General features: G+C 42.6%; 1 protein-coding gene across 1 annotated transcript in view; it reads left to right on the forward strand.

Moving 5' to 3' along the window:
- The first annotated feature begins 15,603 nt into the window (after positions 1-15,603).
- The window catches only part of pygl.S (phosphorylase, glycogen, liver S homeolog), a 36,247-nt gene continuing 32,575 nt past the window's right edge, over positions 15,604-19,275 (forward strand). The window contains 1 exon segment of the mRNA NM_001094658.1: positions 15,604-15,865. Coding sequence (NP_001088127.1) covers positions 15,623-15,865 — 243 coding nt within the window. The 5' untranslated portion in view covers positions 15,604-15,622.

The following is a 19,275-nucleotide window of genomic DNA, read 5'->3' on the forward strand; positions in this document are numbered from 1 at the left end:
TTTGTAAGGTAGTAATGAGGGAGTCAATGGGCATTTGAAAAAGAGGTACACAACATGACGTGCTTTCATTTGGAGATTCGTGGCCATACTTTGTGCAAAGTGAGAATAAAAGGAAGCAAATGTGATATGATTTGTCAGGAAAAGCAGCTATACTGAAGCTCAACCACAAGCACAGGCAACAAGCAGCACCAGCCTAGCCAGGAAAAACAGCTTATTCCCAGGGCCGTATTTATGTATTTAAACAAATGAAAATGATGCGGATCGCATCGGAGCTCATCCGGTAATGCTGTGCCTTCCCAGCCGCTGCCTTAGCGAGACGCCAGCTACTCCATGCCGGTAATCAATGCAGAACAAACGATACTCTTGCGTACTAGGCGCTGATCCAGGACACCATGTGAGGACACAAGCGTTCAAGTTGAATTGTCGGCTTTATTAAAACAAACACACAGGGGGGGAATCTAGCGGTGGGTATGCTGGGCTGACTTACGCGTTTCTTGCCGGTTCTCCCGGCACTATATATATACATATATTTATGTATATATAGGCACCGAGGGTCTGTGCCTAGGGCAGCACTATTTTGGGGGAGGCCTTCAGTTTGTTTAAAACACTCCCCACTCTCCACCACGGATTTCCATAGGAAATCTGGTGACGGAGGTGAGGGGTAGGGGGTCCGAGGAATAATGTGGAAGTGACGTCACGCGTCGTGACATAACTTCCGCATTTCTCCTCTGACCCCCTAAATGCAGCCCTGCTTATTCCCAGAAATGCACAGCACCCCAGGGCCCTTTGCTGTCAGTCTTCATGGGTCACACACACTGGGGCTCATTTATAAACACAGGGCAAATTTGCACCTGGGCAGTAACCCATGGCAACCAATCAAATGATTGCTTTCACTACCTTCAGCTGGCTGGAAAAAAAAAAGCTAATCACTGATTGGTTGCTATGGGTTACTGCCCAGGTGCAAATTTGCCCAGTGTTTATAAATTATCCCCACTGTTGTAATGTAATAACACTGCAGGCTCAATCCAGGGACTGTTAGACTCCCTCTGATCCCCAACCAGTAACTCGCAAACAACATGTTGCTCACCAACCCTTTGGATGTTGCTCCCAGTGGCCTCAAAGCAGGTGCTTATTTTTGAATTCCTGGCTTGGAGGTAAGTTTTGGTTGTATAAAAAACAGATGTACTGCCAGACTGCCAGTCCATATAGAGGCTACCAAGCAGTGTCGGACTGGGATGCCAAGGGCCCATCCGAAAACCTCAGGCCCACTTTCCAAATGATTGTATCTCCTCTCCTCACTCAACCTCTTTATTCTTCTAGTCTCTTTTTAGTGGTGCTTGCGAAGCAAAGCATCACTACTGTTATCTTGCAAACTTATTTTTATTCTTCTTCCGTATGAAAGTTTGGCGCGTAACTAGTCCCGCACCGTTTGTCCTAGACCCATGAATGAGGTGTCAAATCGTGCGGCTTAATCGGGAATGGGGTGGTATGACTTTTCTAAGGGGTGGGTGGTTAATTGCCCCTTGCGGGGGCAATTAACCACCCCGAAAAGTCCCATAGATTAACATTGAGGCCAACTTTTGACGGATTCTAGCGCAGAGAGGGAATCTTGTAGAAACGTTAAATTTACCACATTTGAAGAGGTTTGCGACCTGTGTCAGATGATACCCCACACGAGGGTATAAGTTTTACCCCCGGGGCAGGAGAGGTCCCCAAATTTGCCCCATTGACTTATAATGGGGAATTTATCGAATAATTAGTTTGTCGCAGACCCATGAATGAGGTGTCAAACCGTTCAGCTTATTCGGGAATGGGGTGTTGTGACTTTTCTGTCCTATTTTGGGGACCCAAAAAAGTGAGCGGAGCCGCAAACAACCAATCAGATTTTCCCTATTGACTTCAATGAGAAAATGTAAACAGCTGTAATTCTCACAGTAATAAAGCCAGAGCTCCCAAACTTGGCACCGTGGGTCACTGGGTGACTGCGGCCAAAATTTACAAAAAGTGGGCGGAGTCTACAACAGCCAATCAAATTTCAGCCATTCAATTAAATAGGAAAATTTTAAACTGCTGCCGCTCTTAGACGGTTAATGGCAGCCTCCTCAAAGTTGGCACAGTTGGTCACTGGGGGACTGGGATTAAAATTAAGAAAAGTGGGTGGAGCCAAAACCAACCAATCAGATTTCTTTGATTGGTTTTAATGGGAAAAATTAAGAAGGCTGCCATTCTCTCAGTATTGATGTCAGGGACCTTGAATATCACAAATGTGGTCGCTGGGGGTTTCCACTTCAAGTTTAGAAAAAGTGGGCGGAGCCACCAACAACCAATCAAATTTCATTCATTGATTTTCAATAGAAAAAAATAGAAATGCTGCCATTTTTACACATTAAATGACAGCATTCCCAAACTTTGGTATGTTAGTCACTGAGTGACTGTGGTTCACAATTAGGAAAAAAAGGGGCGGGGCAACAACAGCCAATCAGATTTCAGCCTTTGACCTTAATGAAAAATGATAAACTGCTGCTATTATCACGGTTTAAATGCTAGGTGTACCAAACTTGGCTCAATTACTCACTGGGTGACTGCGGTCAAAATTTAGGAAAAGTGGGTGGAGCCATAAACAGCCAATCCGTTTTCACCTATTGACTTCAATGTAAAATTTTTGATTACCGCCGTTCTCACAGTTTTAAAACCGGAGGCCCCAAACTTGGCACTGACCATGACTAGGTAACTGGGGTTAAAATTCAGAAAAATGGGCGGAGCTTAAGACAGCCAATCAAATTTTACCTAACGCTATTCAATGGGAATATTTAAATTCCTGTCATTCTTACACTGTTAATGTAAGAGTGCTCAAACTTGGTCCATTTGGTGACTGGGTTGCAAATTTTTAAAAGTGGGCGGAGCCAAAAATAGCCAGTTTGTTTGGATTGATTTCAATGGTAAAATTTGGTTGGCTTTAAATTTCACCGGTTTAATCCGGATTCTACCGACTTTGTGTACTCTCTAGGCACCAGGGGCGACTGGGCAAGACACCCAACATATATGGGGGGCCTGAGTTTTGCCACGGCAAGCACCACTCACATTTTCTTCAGGAAATGTACCTCTCTAGTCTCTACATACTATACTCTATTCTTCCATTATTAAGCCTCTTTGTTCCCATAAAGAAATATGGAATGACCATGAAATAGACCAAATGATTAGAAGCAAGAGGCCCACTGGCACCTGGGCCCACCGGGAGTTTTCCTGGTATCCCGGTGGGCCAGTCCGACACTGCTACCAAGCAGCCAATAACAGCCTTTTTTTGGCACCCCCATGGACTTTTTCATGCTTGTGTTGCTCTCCAAGTCTTTTTACATCTAAATGTGGCTAAATGGGTCCCCTGGACTATAGGGATGCACTAAATCCGCTATTTTGGATTCGTCCGAAGCCCTGAATCCTTCGCGAAAGATTCAGCCGAATACCGAACCGAATTTGCATATGCCCCCTAATTTGGATATGTTATTCTGGCATTTTTTATAGCAGTCGGCGTTGTAGCAACCAGAGAGTTAAAGGAGAAGGAAACCCTTTCGGCGCAAAACCCACCTCCCCCCCCAGGCGAATGCCCCTAAGTTACTACTTACCCCTCGGCGCAGATCCTCTCCCGAGGAGTTCGCAGGATTCCCTGGCTTTTGGCGGCGCATGCACAGTAGGAGAATTTGCCAGTTGGAATCTACTGCGCCGAAAGTCACAAATTTTTCAGATTTCTTTTTTCGGCAACTTCGGTGACTTTAGGTACTTCAGTTGAGAAATACACGTCTGTCTGAATGCTGATCTTTGCTGCCATCCAGTGGTTATCATTGATAAGTATCAGTTTATTAAAGGGGAACTCCACAAAAACATAAGCTTTTTGAAAAGTAAACATAATTTCAAGCAACTTTGCAATATACATAATTTAAAAATATGCAGACTTTTCATAAATTTTTAATGGTTTCTGACAGTTCCCTAAGCCTAGCTCCCTGCACTCCTGCTGTTCTCTGACTACTGTGCTGAGCTGGTTGACTACTGTTACTTTGTATAAACAGACAGCTGTCCTCAGCCTGCATCCTCCAACCCCCACACAGTACAATGCATTGTGGGTTATGTAGTTCCTGCATGCAATTACCCAGATGTACGATTATTCACAATCAAGTATCACTATAATAGCTGACGTGCTTTTCACTAGCAACTGTGATATCAGTACTCCAAATCATGAATAAAATAACATTTCTCTGCTCAGGCACTACACTACTGAAAGGGAAGGGATGAGAAAATTGCTTTGTGGAGAGTCATATTCATCTGTCTTTCAAGGGCATGCTGACTAGGGACTTACGTTAATGAAGTAGAAAGCAGACAAGAACATCAATCCTCAGCAATAATGTAAGTGTGAGAAGAATTATGGTGATGCATAATCCTATTACATATCAGTTAATACATAGTAATATTTATTAAGTAGATTTCCTCTCCCACACTGAATTATAAATCAGCAGGAAGAATGGTAGCCCTCTGTGCAAAGATAAGAGAGCAGCAGTGTATGTCATATAATTAATTGTCAGATTGCTTCTGTGCTGCTTTATTGATAGTTTGTTATTAGAATGATGGCTAGAGCATTGTTACAAGTAGATGTAAACACAAACGAACAACACCACGGGGCAGATTTACTAAGCTCGAGTGATGGTTTGAATTTCAAAAAGTTCGAATTTCAAAGTAAACTTTTGGGTACTTTGACCATCGAATAGGCTATATTCGACCATTCGATTCGAACGATTCGAAGTAAAAATCGTTCGAATATTCGATAATCGAAGTACTGTCTCTTTAAAAAAAACGTTGTCTTCATACTTTGCCAAATTAAAGCTGCCGAAGTGCAATGTTAGCCTATGGGGACCTTCCACAGCACTTTGCTAAGTTTTTTTTTGATCGAATAAAAATCCTTAGATCGATCGATAAAAATCGCTGAAATCGTTCAATTCGAACGATTTCTATTTCGATCGTTCGATCGAATATGGTAAAAATCCCTAGACTTCGATATTCGAAGTCGAGGGATTTCAATTCGAGGGTCGAAATTCGACCATTAGTAAATCTGCCCCCACGTGTCCAAACTTCCTTTCACTGGGTGCAGGAGCTCCTTATGGCCACAAGTTCAAGTACTCAGTATATCAAGTAGTAGCTGTAAAGTAAAGGCAACAAGACAACACTGTATAAAAAGGTGAAAAAGAAATTGTATTTCTGCCATGTACCTTAAAGGGGAACGATTGTGACAATGAAAATGTTATATAACTTCAGCATTCTGAAATAAGAAGTTTTCTACATACAATCAATTAAAGATTCTGTACTGTTCTGTTTCTCTTCATTCTCTCTTCATGCAGCAGTTGGGCGCAGGGGGAGACAGGGGGGACAAGCGTACCGGGCCCGGGCATGAAGGGGGGCCCGGAAGTGCTGCATTTTTTGAAGATCCGGGCCCCCCTTACGAGTGCCCAAGCCGTACGTCCTCCCTCTGCGTTGCCGAATGCGGAAGTGCCGAAAAGCCGAAGCCGATGCGCCGAAAAGACCCGAAGTCACGGAAAAAGCCGAAGTCACGAAGCACTGAAAAGACCCGAAGTCACGAAGCGCCGAAAAGACCCGAAGTCACGAAAACAGCCGAAGCCGAAGTCCTGAAGCGGCGCAAAGACCCGAAGTCATGAAAGGAGGCGAAGTTCAGTAGAGTTCAATTCTACTGAACACCAGTTTGTGTATTTTTTTTTTTTTAATCCCCTGGTCACCAATGTATTATTTTAATATTCTATAGGCCCCTGCCACCAATCTTTTTGTAAAACATTTTTTTTGGGGCCCCAATTTTTTTTTAACTTGTAAGGGGCCCCTTGCCACCAATGTTTTTTGTTTTTTTTAAAAAAAAAATTAAAATTTTTTTTTAAAAAAACATATTTTTTTTTAAATTTTTTTTTTGGGGCCCCAATTTGTTTTTAACTTATAAGGGGGCCCCTGCCACCATTGTTTTTTTAAAATAAAATTATTTTTTTTTACATTTTTTTTTTTGGGGCCCCAATTTTTTATAAGGGGGCCCTGACCATCAATAGCTTTTTATAACTTGTGTGTGTGGGGGGTTACTTTTTAGCGCTGATGTCTGTGTGGTCTTTTAACTGCGATGTGGAGTGGGCAGCATATGGGGTGGAGCTTGGTTGTCAGTGTGGGCGGGGCCCAGGGGCCCCCAAAAATTTTGTTGTACGGGGCCCCGTGATTTCTAATGGCGGCCCTGGTTGGGTGTCAGATATTCATTGACAGTTAGATCCAATATATCTTATAGGGGGGCTCCTTTTGCCTAGAAGATGTATTATAGCTCACTCTATTAAAATCCCCAGACATCATGTCTCTCTACATTTGTGCAAAAGGCAGTTATTTTGTTAGATTTTGCTTGTACTGGAATATGAATGAGCTCAAATCCATCTGCTAGGCAAGGATATATTGAATATATCCTGTATATTGGATATATTGGATCTAACTGTCAATGAATATCTGACACCCAACTCCTGCATGAAGAGAGAATGAAGACAAACAGATGCTGAGAGAGGAATAGAGAACATAAACTTGATTATTTCAGAAACAATACATCATTTTTAATTGATTATATTTAGAAAGTTTCTTATTTCAGTATGACAAAGCTTATGTTAAATTTTCATTTTCGTGATAGTTCCCCTTTAAGAAACATGAAACACGGCAAACACCATTTATTTCATCAATCAACTTTGCAGATCATGATGACTTTCTGAGCAATGGACTTTTCCCAGCCAGTGACTGATACAGTAACACTACACTAAAGGCCACAGTTAAGATGGCTACAATATACAATTAAAATACAAATAAAAGGAAAACCACTACTGTTCCTGCATGTTATATAATGTATAATCCTGCAATTATATAATAAAAAAAAAAACCAGTAAAATCCCCATTTTACATTTTCCAGGGGACCAGAAAAAATGGTTTAAAATTCAGGAAAATGTAAAATCAGGGAAAGGCTATATGCAATATATATATTGATGGGACCACAAAAAAACAGTGTAAACTCAAACTCGGGGTATGTAAAATTGAGGTTTCACTGTATTTGTGTTTCCTAGTTTGGAAATCCAGGCAGTCTGTCCAGGTTAAAACCAAACAGGTTGTAAGGTGGCTTAAGATTGTGTAATGTGGAAAGTGTGGTATATGAGGATGTAAATGTGAAATGTCTGTTATGTATTGATGTGGGGTTTTGAATGTTGAAACTTGTAATTTTTGGGAAAATTGTACTTTAGGAGTTTGGCCACTAGAGGGCAGTATGGTTATGGTAAATGTTTAATATGGTGTGATTTATACCCAGGCCACCAGAGAAAGCGAGGGGGGGGAAACTATAAAAAGGGCAACAGGAGGGGGAGTTTTTAGGCTGTGTGGTTAGTGCAGAACACCTGCTGGAGGAGGAGAGCCCAGCCCTGGAGTTCAGGTAATAGGCTAAAGAAACAGATTAATGTGAAAGTGTGCACTAGGTGTACAAGATAGGTAGGGGAAAATGTATTAAGAGCAGTTAAAGGGATAATGTCATGGGAACATTTTTTTTTTCAAAATGAATCAGTTAATGGTGCTGCTCCAGCAGAATTCTGCACTGAAATCCATTTTTCAAAAGAGCAAACACATTTTTTTATATTCAATTTTGAAATCTGACATGGGGCTAGACATATTGTCAATTTCCCAGCTGCCCCAAGTCATGTGACTTGTGCTCTGATAAACTTCAATCACTCTTTACTGCTGTACTGCAAGTTGGAGTGATATCACCCCCTCCCTTTTTCCCCCCATCAGCCAAACAAAAGAACAATGGGAAGGTAACCAGATGACAGCTCCCTAACACAAGATAACAGCTGCCTGGTAGATCTAAGAACAACACTCAATAGTAAAAACCCATGTCCCACTGAGACACATTCAGTTACATTGAGAAGGAAAAACAGCAGCCTGCCAGAAAGCATTTCTCTCCTAAAGTGCAGGCACAAGTCACATGACCAGGGGCAGCTGGGAAATTGACAATATGTCTAGCCCCATGTCAGATTTCAAAATTGAATATAAAAAGATCTGTTTGCTCTTTTGAGAAATGGATTTCAGTGCAGAATTCTGCTGGAGCAGCACTATTAACTGATGTGTTTTGAAAAAAAACATGTTTTCCGATGACAGGATCCCTTTAAGGGCTCCGACAAGGAGCTTAGTGGAAGTAGATTCTCTACCAGTCAGGGGTCAAAGTGACAGTGAGGAAACAAATAACCCTCACTATTTTATTTTAGTTTTTCTAGATCTACCACAGCTTCCCAGGATTTGAATACTTCTTCCTAGACACATTTGCACTGAACAAAATAGTATTTCCCAATGATGAAAAGTAGGTATTCCCTGTGTGAAGAAGAGTAAAGAAGAATAATGAAAATAACAAGGGAGCTGATACTAATTTTTGCACAGCCATCGGCTATTGTTTTTTTTAATTCATTCGTAATAATTCTCCAGCTCAATAACACAGAGGTTAAAATAAAATAGAATAGAGTCATGTGGCATACTCGCAGTTTATCTGACCACTGGCTCCATCTTGATAAAGGAATCTCTGCTTCCTTTTCCTGTCTGATCGCTATTGCACATGTGAGAAAAGTCCCTCTCCCTGTTGAGAGGAAGCAGTCCCTGATGTTTTCCTGCTCAGTTCTATCGCTCCTGTAATGTTATGTGTTCTGGCTCAAACAGTTTACATTAAGTTACATACCTCAGTTTTTGCGGGACAGTCCCGATTTTGATAGCTTAGCCCGCAGTCTCGGATTGTCACTGAAATCTCTCGACTTTTGCTTTGAGCTCCTTCACTGAACAGTCACAAAAAGATACAAAGTTTACAAAGTTTCTAAAACTTAATTGGCTTTGGCAGAGAGCTCAGAATACGTGGCAGGTGCACTTATATACTTTTGTAACAATTTAAGATAAGCAAAGAAACTCTTGAAGCTACTGGAGGGGATTAGTCGCCCGGCGACAAATCACTTCTTCTTCGGGCAACTAATCTCCCCGAACTGCCTCCCCGCTGGCTAGAATCGAAATCACCGGCAGGATGGCACTTGGAGCGATTTGTTTTCCGAAGTCGCCCAAAGTGGCCTCATGAGGAAACTTCGGGCGACTTCGGAAAACGAAGCGATCCGAGTGCCATTCTGCCGGTGATTTAGATTCTAGCTGGCGGAAAGGCTTAGTCCGAAGAAGAGGTGCTTTGTCACCGGGCGACTAAATCTCCCCGAATCTTAACGTGTGCCCTTACCCTTAAAGATAAGTAGGAAACTGGGGAAACTGTGACTTGCAGCTTAAAGTAGGGATGCACCAAATCCACTTTTTTAGATTCGGCCGAATCCTTTGTGAAAGATTCGGCTGAATACCGAACCAAATCCGAACCCTAATTTGCATATGCAAATCAGTGAGGGGGAGGGAATAAATTTACTTCCTTGTTTTGTGATGAAAAGTCACATGATTTTAAGGATTTGGATTCAGTTCGGCCAGGCACAAGGATTCGGCCAAATCGAAATCCTGCTGAAAATGGCTGAATCCTGGTTGAATACCAAACTGAATCCTGGATTCGATGCATCCCTAGCTTAAAGAGCAATTCACCTTCATTAGCAAAACTGTAATAACTGAAAATAAAACACAGAAATGTGTTCAAACTTTCATAATCTGCCAAATTTTGTAAAATGAACATGGTAATTAGGAGGTGTGGCCACAAAACGGGCACGGTCAAAAATTTTCATTGCGCTCCGCATGACAAATCTTTTCGTCCCTCTTTCTATTTCCAGAATGTTGGGAGGTATGAAGTTATATGGTAGGGTGTTTGTCTCCTATAGGCCTCATAGACGTGCATCTCTTGTTACAATAGTCCATTCTGTTTGTTCCATCGAAAGCCAATAATGTATTTTTCCATTGCAGTGTGAAGTTATTGAATGCACCAATTTTAATTCTACATGCAGAAGACGATTCTGTTGTGCCATCTTTCATGACCAAACAGGGATAGTGTCCTTTGGTATAAGTTTAAGCAAGCCCCCTTTATGTAAAAAACATATTATCACCAATTTCCAATAAACAAATGAAGTTTGTTCATGTTCATTTTATGTTTTTTTTTTATACATTACTATTTTTATAGAGAGACCAAAGCCACAGGTTGGTATGTTTTTAAATAGTATTTATGTTGAGAACTAGGGTGTGCCTTCCTGTATACAGCAGTACTATTTCCACTCAAGCACCCCAGTTTGTCTTCCATTGGAGGATAGGGTGTCATATATGTATGTACACTACTACCCTGCAGCAGTGCCAGGAAAATAGGTAAGGGTGCCCCAAGGTAAGCCAACTCCCCTTCAACACTAAGGGGCCCATTTACTTAGCTCGAGTGAAGGAATAGAGGAAAAAAATTTGAATTTCGAAGTTTTTTTTGGCTACTTCGACCATTGAATTGGCTATTTCGCCCTTCGACTACGACTTCGAATCAAACGATTCAAAATAAAAATCGTTTGACTATTCGACCATTCGATAGTCGAAGTACTGTCTCTTTAAAAAAAACTTTGATCAACTACTTCGCCACCTAAAACCTACCGAGCACCAATGTTAGCCTATGGGGAAGGTCCCCATAGGCTTTCCTAGCCTTTTTTGATCGAAGGAAAATCGTTCGATCTTTGGATTAAAATCCTTCGAATCGTTCGATTTGAAGTATTTAATCGTTGATCGAACAAATTTTCCTTCGATCGTTCGATCGAAGGAAATGCGGTAAATCCTTCGATATTCGAAGTCGAAGGATTTTACTTCGACGGTCGAATATCGAGGGTTAATTAACCCTCGATATTCGACCAATAGTAAATGTGCCCCTAAATGGAGGAGGTCTTCACTTGAGGAAAATGGACAGTTGCTGGAGGGGAAAAGACAGGGCTTATACTGAATATACTTTTAGCTTTATCATTAAAAAGAACAAAATTGTATTAGTGACATAAACAATACATGTGCAAAGACTTCATTTAGGAAATCCCTGCAGAAGGAAAGAACAGTTACAATAATTATTGGGTACGATTTGGCCAAGTGTTTACATCTTGCATATAATCTCATGGTAACACTCACTGGGGGTCATTTATCAACACTGGGCACATTTGCCCATGGGCAGTAACCCATGGCAACCAATCAGATTGCTGCATTCATTGTTCTACTTGCAGCTGGCTTTTAAAAGCTAATAGCTGATTGGTTGCTATAGGTAACTGCCCATGGGCAAATTTGCCCAGTGTTGATAAATGAGCCCCACTGTATTAAAATTACAATGGTATATAGTAATTACCATTGTAATTTTAATACAGTGAGTGTTACCATGAAATAATATGTAAGACGTAAACACTTGGCCGAATCGTACCCAATAATTATTGTAACTGTTCTTTCCTTCTGCAGGGATTTCCCAAATGACATATAAATGCACAGCTGGACTGAAGTCTTTGCACATGTATTTTTTATGTCACTAATAAAATCTTGTTCTTTTTATTGTCTTCTATATTATTAAATGGTCACAGACATACTGTATAACACCAACATGTTAGGAAACAGACACTCAGCATGGCAAACTAGAAGACCCTGGCTAAAAGTTAATTGTAAAGAACACAATCAGGGATCCCTAAACTCCATTATATAAATAATACATGTGAGCAAACTAGAGTGCCATTTTCCTCACATATATTTTGTTGAGATCTGCTGCAGGGGAGATGCTGTTAGATCTGTTAAATAAAAGTATAAACTGCAAAACGTTTTGTGGGAAATTAATATTTAAAATGATTTATTGTAACAGCCGAGTGTAACACGTGTAGAAAATTTGAGGGCAGGTAATGGTACATGGTCCATTCCCGCATGGGCAAAAAAGTGCCCAAAAGTAGCAAAAAATTCCTTTATATTGAAGGCATTATAATCTAAAAATGCTCCCTTGCATCAAATGTATTACTACCCTCTGCACCTGGCACCGGATAATCTTTAATCCTTATCAAACAAGTTGGGTGTAGGTAGGCAACACTGCCAGCAGTACTGTATTCATGGGGGGGGGGTTAGGGGTGCAGAATACAAACAAGTGGGGGTGGTACTGCTGATCATGCAGAACATCGCCAGAGGGGACCTCGTGTTTTACCTCTGAATAAAAGCTCATCTAAAAAATTAGGTGGTTGGATTCCAGTGAAGCTTCTTGTGAAACAGCAACAGTATGGCAGAACCTCATAACCAGCAACCACATAGGAATTCCTCTTAAGCAATGGAATAAGCTTGGGTAATGTGTTCTGAGAGGCTCAGGACTGAGAAGAAATAGAGACTTGTTTATTTGCTTATACAAATGTGGAACTGGCTATTACATCCAGAAATGTCCTAATTGCTGAGGATGTTACATTCTGTGCTTCTACTTCCCGATATGTTCTGTAAATTATTAAGTGGATATTGGTATCTCAGTTTGCATAGGTTACCTCAGTGCATAGGGAAAAAGCTTGTCTGTTATCAGGCTCAAAGGAGTCTGGTCAGTGTCGGACTGGGACACAAGGGGCCCACCCAAAAACCTTACACCAGGGACCCACTCTCAGTACTATTATTATTCTTCTCCTCACTCAACCTCTAGGCTCCTAGTCTCTATTCTTTACATACTGTAATAAATTATTCCATTTATTTAGCCTCTTTGTTCTCAAAGAAATAGGAAATGACCATGAAATAGGCCAAATCTTTAGCAGCACAAGGCCCCCCCTGACACCTGGGCCCACTGGGAGTTTTCCTGGTATCCTGGTGGGCCAGTCGGACACTGAGTCTGGTGAATTTACTGTTTAGGTAGTTATGAATTATTGAAAGTCAAAAGTTATAACCGCTCCAGACTCACCCTCCGGGACAGTATACTCCTTTGTTGAGCTCCGCTGATTTCCGGGTACTCAGCCTCCAGTGTTCTGACTGTATACTACGGCTGCTCAATCCAAAAATCAGGCGGCACTCTGGATAAAATGAGAAATCCTTTATTGCAACTGGTGGGGATCTAATAGCCTATGATTAAGGCAGGGAATCTTTCCCGAACCGCATCAGCCCATGTTAGATCCACACCAGTTGCAATAAAGGATTTCTCATTTTATCTGGAGTGCCGCCTGATTTTTGGATTAAGGGGATGTTTCCCGAAACGTGTTAGGCCATGTCAGATCCCCACCAGTTGCAATAAAGGATTTGTCATTTTATCCGGCGTCCCGTCTGATTTTTGGATTGAGCAGCCTTAGTTATGAATTATTACTTTCCTTTAAAGGAGAACTAAAGCTTCACGAATGAAGTAGGGCAGGTATCTTATACATTATGTTTTGGGCTTCTGTACCAGCCTAAAGGTGGCCATAGATGCAAAGATCCGCTCGTTTGGCGATGTTGCCAAACGAGCGGATCTTTCCCCGATATGCCATTAACAGGCATGGCTATATCGGGGGTAATCTGATTGTTCGTCCGTATGGCCGAACGATCAGATTACGATGTGCCATGAGCTCCGGCGGGATCGGTCGGGTCAAAATCAAACCTGACCGATCGACCAAACGACCGCTCTCCGCCGGGCGAAAGATGACGGCACACGCCACACACGATCCGAAAATCGTACGAATCCTCGATTCGTACGATCGGATCTGTGTGTCTATGGCCTCCTTAAGACATCCACAGCCCTTTTGTAAAGATTAGTGTCTCTAAATGCAGGGGAGTGCAGGTTAAAGCACTCGTCCTTATAATCCCTTATGTAAGAGGCATTTTTAGAGCTCTTACAAACTGCGTTTTTTGCTGCGCTCCCCTGCATTAGGCTTTCTTCTGTTCAGCCGCAGGGGAGCACAGGAGTAAACACACTCAATTATTGTCAAGGGGGCTGTACTCACACAGACGCATGTAAGTGCCAAACGAGGTGGGACACAGCATGTTGCATTTCACCTACATTTGGCGCTTACATGCGTCTGTGTGAGTACAGCCCCCTTGACAATAATTGAGTGTGTTTATTCCTGCGCTCCCCTGCGGCCGAACGCAAGAAAGCGGAATGCAGGGGAGCGCAGCAAAAAATGCCCATTTGTAAGAGCCCTAAAAATATTTTTTTAAATATACATTCATTTACAAAAAATGTCATTCGTTTTTAACGTTCTTTTTAAATGTATTTGCAGGTCGAAGCAGTTTTTGTTTATTGAATTTCGAATTCGATTTTCGAGATTGAAAGGGGTTGTTCTCCTTTAAATTAACTTTTAGTATGATGCAGAGAGGGATATTCTGAGACAATTTGCAATTGGTTTTCTTTTTTAATTATTTGTGGTTTTTTACTTATTTGGCTTTTTATTCAGCAGCTTTCTACTTTGCAGTTTCAGAAATCTGGTTGCTTGGTTCCACCTTCCCCCTAGCAACCATGCACTGATTTGAATAAAAGACTGGAATATGAATAGGAGAGGCCTGAATAGAAAGATGAGTAATGAAAAGTAGCAATAACAATACATTTGTAGCCTTACAGAGTGGTTGTTTTATAGAAGGGGTCAGCGACACCCATTTGAAAGCTGCAAAGAGTCAGAAGAAAAAGGCAAATAACTATAAAACTACATAAATAATGAAGACCAATTGAAGTTGCTTAGAATTGGCCATTCTATATCATACTAAAAGTTACATTAAAAGTGAACCACCCCTTTAACATACTCTGGCTAGGGTTGCCACCTTTAAAAAAAAAATACCGGCCAGGGGTGGGGGCTGAAAATAAAGGGGCGGGACATGACGCAAAAAGGGTCGGAGCAAATGAAGCGCCCCGCAAAGGGGGCGGAGCCACACGGTGTAGCACCACAAAAGGGGCGGGCCATCACCCGAAGCCGACGAAAATGTAAGTTTTCATCGGCGGGCAAGGGATTTTGTAAATGGTATTACAAATTACCGGCAGCTACATTGCCGGTAAATTTGTAATACCGGCCCCGGCCCTGGCAGGTGTTTTACCAGCTAGGTCGGCAAAATACCGGACGGGTGTCAACCCTAACTCTGGCCCTTTATGAACTGGAATTTGACTATTCGCCACAAAAAAAATGCCGAATTGCTGTTTCAGTCAATCAGAAATAAGACCCCATACAACAAACATTTCTTGGGCCCCGCCCACCACCACAGGCCCCACCCTAGACCCCAAACACATCACAATAAAAAAGCCACACAAACATGGGTGCTAAAAGCCCATTGGTGGCCAGGGTCCCCCCTACAAGTTAAAAAAAAATTGATAGCCAAGTCCCTCCCTCCCCACAAGGTAAATAAAACATTGGCTGCCCCTCCCCCCACCTTGCAAGTTAAAAAGAATTGGTGGTCAGATGCCCCATAGAATATAAAACAAAATGGTGGCCAGGTCCCCCCTTACAAGTTAAAAATACAACGAACCATGGCTGCCTCTGCATGCACGGAACTCCAGCAATTGCCATACTTCGGTGTGTGAAGCAACTGTCAGTTTGGGGTACCTACACCACACCCCTCTAGTCTGATTGGTTTCTCCCGCGCACAGTCCAATAAGCAGCCCGGGGAGGAGATAAGAAGGGAAGCGGCAGTGTCTCACCGCTATTCGCCTGTCATTGGTCTCGCAGTAAACATGGCCAAGCCTCTGACCGACCAGGAGAAGAGAAAGCAGATCAGTATCAGGGGGATAGTCGGGGTGGAGAATGTGGCGGAGCTGAAGAAAGGATTCAATCGGCACCTGCACTTCACCTTAGTCAAAGACCGGAATGTGGCCACTATCAGAGACTACTACTTCGCCCTGGCTCACACTGTGCGGGATCACCTGGTGGGGAGGTGGATCAGGACGCAGCAGTATTACTATGAGAAGGATCCCAAGGTACCCGCCCATTTAACCCCCTCGGGTGCGCACGGTTCCCGCAGGTTTCATATTAAACTCCCTACTACTGAGTGGCCAGATTGTGTGAGGAACTGCTCTGTTTTCTGCAAAAGTCACGCCTAAGAAGCGCTACAGGGACGCACGTTAGTTATAGAATAAACTTTATGAGATTGGTGGGGCTGAGAAATACTTTACAAAGTTTTGTTGCTGGGCAGTGATGTAACTACATGTTACTGGGCCCCACAGCAAATTCATTTTAGGGCCCCCAACATATCCAGAGTTTGTCCTGTTTTACCAATATCTGTTGTAAAAGGGCACCTTTTGGGTTAAACGTTCTCCCCAACCAAAGGTGCTTTTCTAATGGCTCTTACTGACGAGCGGTTGTAGCTGCGCTCCCCTGCGTTCCGTTTTTTCTGCGTTCAGCCGCAGGGGAGCGCAGGAATAGACACATTACGTTTTTTCCAATGGGGCTATACTCACACAGGCACGTGTAGGTGCTGAACGCAGGAAAAATGCAGCATGTTGCGTCTCAACCTGCGTTCGGCGCCTACACGCGCAGCTTCAACCGCTCATCAATAAGAGCCCTAATACAACCCGCATTGTGGATAACAGTAGTATTTTTAGGAAAAAAATGCCCTCTGCCAGCGCTAGGCTATTTGCACCGGGAGGGAGCTCCTGGCGGGTAGCCTAGCACTAGCGCGGGGCATTTAAAAAAAAAAAAAAGTTATCCCAAACTGGAATGCAGGCTCTATGACATGCCTCCCAAATACAAAGAGGGACAAAAAAGTTACCTTGCATAGTGAATTTTTTGACCACACCCCTTATTTACCAAAATTTGGCAGGTTATGAAAGTTTAAACATCTCTTTTTTTCCAGTTATTACAGTTTTGCTAATGAAGGTGAATTGCTCTTTAAGCTGTGAGTCTAACTGTTATCTTATATTGTTACGATTACTTATTTGCTTATCTCAAAATTGTTACAAAAGAATCTGCTGCTGAGGCTGTTCTGGGCTCCCTGCCAAGAGCCAATTAAGTTAGAAACTTTGTCTTTTTCTGGCTGTTCAGTGCAGAGAAAAACGGGACTTTCCAGTACAAGTTAGGGACTGCAGGTTGAGCTGTCAAAAGAGGGACTGTCTCTCTAAAAAGGGGATAGTTGGGAAGTATGCAAGAAAGCACCTTTGGTTGGTTATAACATTTTTACCCAACAGGTGCCCTTTAATTAGGGCCTCATGGGCCCCCAGCTGTAGGGTCTGCTTCCTCTGTAGTTACGCTCCTGTTGCTGGGATTGAATCGGCACCACCTGGGTGAAATCTTCTAGCAAGGGAGTTGAATCCAGAGATTAATTGTAACCCCATTGTGTTATCCAGAGATTAATTGTAACCCCATTGTTTTAGCTAGAGCAGGCAGCCAGGTCTGGACTGAGAATTAATAGGCCCTGGCATTTCAGGTACACAGAGGCCCAAACGGCCCCCACCAGCCCACTAAATAATGACTTTCTATGGCATCTTCCAGCAGCCCCTCTGGCATTTGTCAGAACCCACCGATTGCCAGTCCGGGCCTGGAGGCAGCAGTCTGACCATTTCATTATCTGTTACATGCTCAGCCCTGCAGCACAGCCCTATAATCGAGCCCTTGTTTGAGCCTCCGCACGGTTGGAAAGTGTGACACAAGGACAATACTGTTGCCAAATCCTCATTAGTTTTCCCACCGCAGAGAAAAAGGCCTGACATACTCTGAACTAATAGGAAGTGATGAAGAAAGGAACTCTTTGTAATATCCTATATAAGTGCAATCATAGTTTTAAAGTGGTGGTTCACCGTTAAGTTTGAGTATGTTAAAGAATGGCTAATTCTAAGCAATTTAATATTTGGACTTTATTTTTTTCTTAGTTTTTCAATTATTTGCCTTTTTCTTCTAACTCTTGTTCAGATTCCAAATGGGGGTCACTGACCCAATATAAAAACAAGTGCTCTGTAAGGCTACACATTTATTGTTATTGCTACTTTGTTACCCATCTTTCTATCCAGGCCTCTCTTGTTCATATTCCCAGAGTTGGACTGGGGGTCCTCAGGGCACCTACATTTTCTTCTTGCGGCAGCAGAGGGGGCTAGTTAAGGAGGTCATAAACAGAGGCAGGGTTACGACTTGCAGGGAGCGGGTCTGGGACAGCTGGGCCCACCCAGTGCCAGGCCAAGTCGGCCAGGCGCCCTAGGCAACCCGGCTGACTGTCGCCCCCACCGATGCAATGTGCAAGTGGTGATGAAGCGCGAAGACGCGGGAGTCCAAATGCGCAGAAGAACGCACACCTGCATGAACTGCCACAGCTTCTGGACACAAGGTCTGAGCTAGGGGAAGGCATCAGAAGAGGTATGTGCCTGGCACCCCTCTACCTTTGCGCCCTAGGCATGTGCCTCTTCTGCCTATCCCTAGTTCCGGCCCTGGGCCCACCAGGTTTTTTCCCGGTGTCCTGCCGGCCCAGTCCAATACTGCATAATTCCAGTCTCTTATTCAAATCAAAGCATGGTTGCTATGGTATTTTGGACTCTAGCAACCAGATTCCTGAAATTGCAAACTGGCGAGCTGCTGAATGAAACGTTAAATAACTCAACCACCAAAAATAAAAATTAAAAGCTAATTGCAAAGTATGTCAGAAAATCGCTCTCTACATCAAAGTAAAGGTGAACAACCCCAAAATGTCCCAGTATCTTCAACTTATTTGTCACCATTTTCTGCTTCTTCTCACATGGCAGGTGCCCATGCACAGTAGAGGGAAAAAAAGCTGAACTTGGAAGGAAAAAGCTGACTTTTTCACTCTGCTGCGCATGTGCACTGGCCTGGGATCAAAGGAAAAAATTCAAGGGGTGGTTCACATTTTGTTAAAGGAACAGTAACACCAAACAATGAAAATGTCCTAAAGTAATGAAAATATAATAATGATTTGGTTAAACTTGTGTGCTTGCTTCAGAATTGCAACTATAGTTTATATAAACAAGCTGTGTAGCCATGTGGGCAGCCATTTAAAGCTGAGAAAAGGCACAGGATACACAGCAGATAACATAAGCTTTGCAGCATACAATGGGATTCTTCAGAACATATATTGTCTTCTGTAAATCCTGTGCTTAAATGGCTGCCCCCATTTCTACACAGCAGCTTGTTTATATAAACTATAGTAGTACTTATCTGTTATCTACTGTGTATCCTGTGTATCACTGGCTGTCCCCATGGCTACATAGCAGCTTGTTTATATAAACTATAGTAGTACTTATCTGTTATCTACTGTGTATCCTGTGTATCACTGGCTGTCCCCATTTCTACACAGCAGCTTGTTTATATAAACTATAGTAGTACTTATCTGTTATCTACTGTGTATCCTGTGTATCACTGGCTGTCCCCATGGCTACACAGCAGCTTG

Source organism: Xenopus laevis, chromosome 8S, assembly GCF_017654675.1.
Source record: "Xenopus laevis strain J_2021 chromosome 8S, Xenopus_laevis_v10.1, whole genome shotgun sequence".
Lineage (NCBI taxonomy): Eukaryota > Metazoa > Chordata > Amphibia > Anura > Pipidae > Xenopus > Xenopus laevis.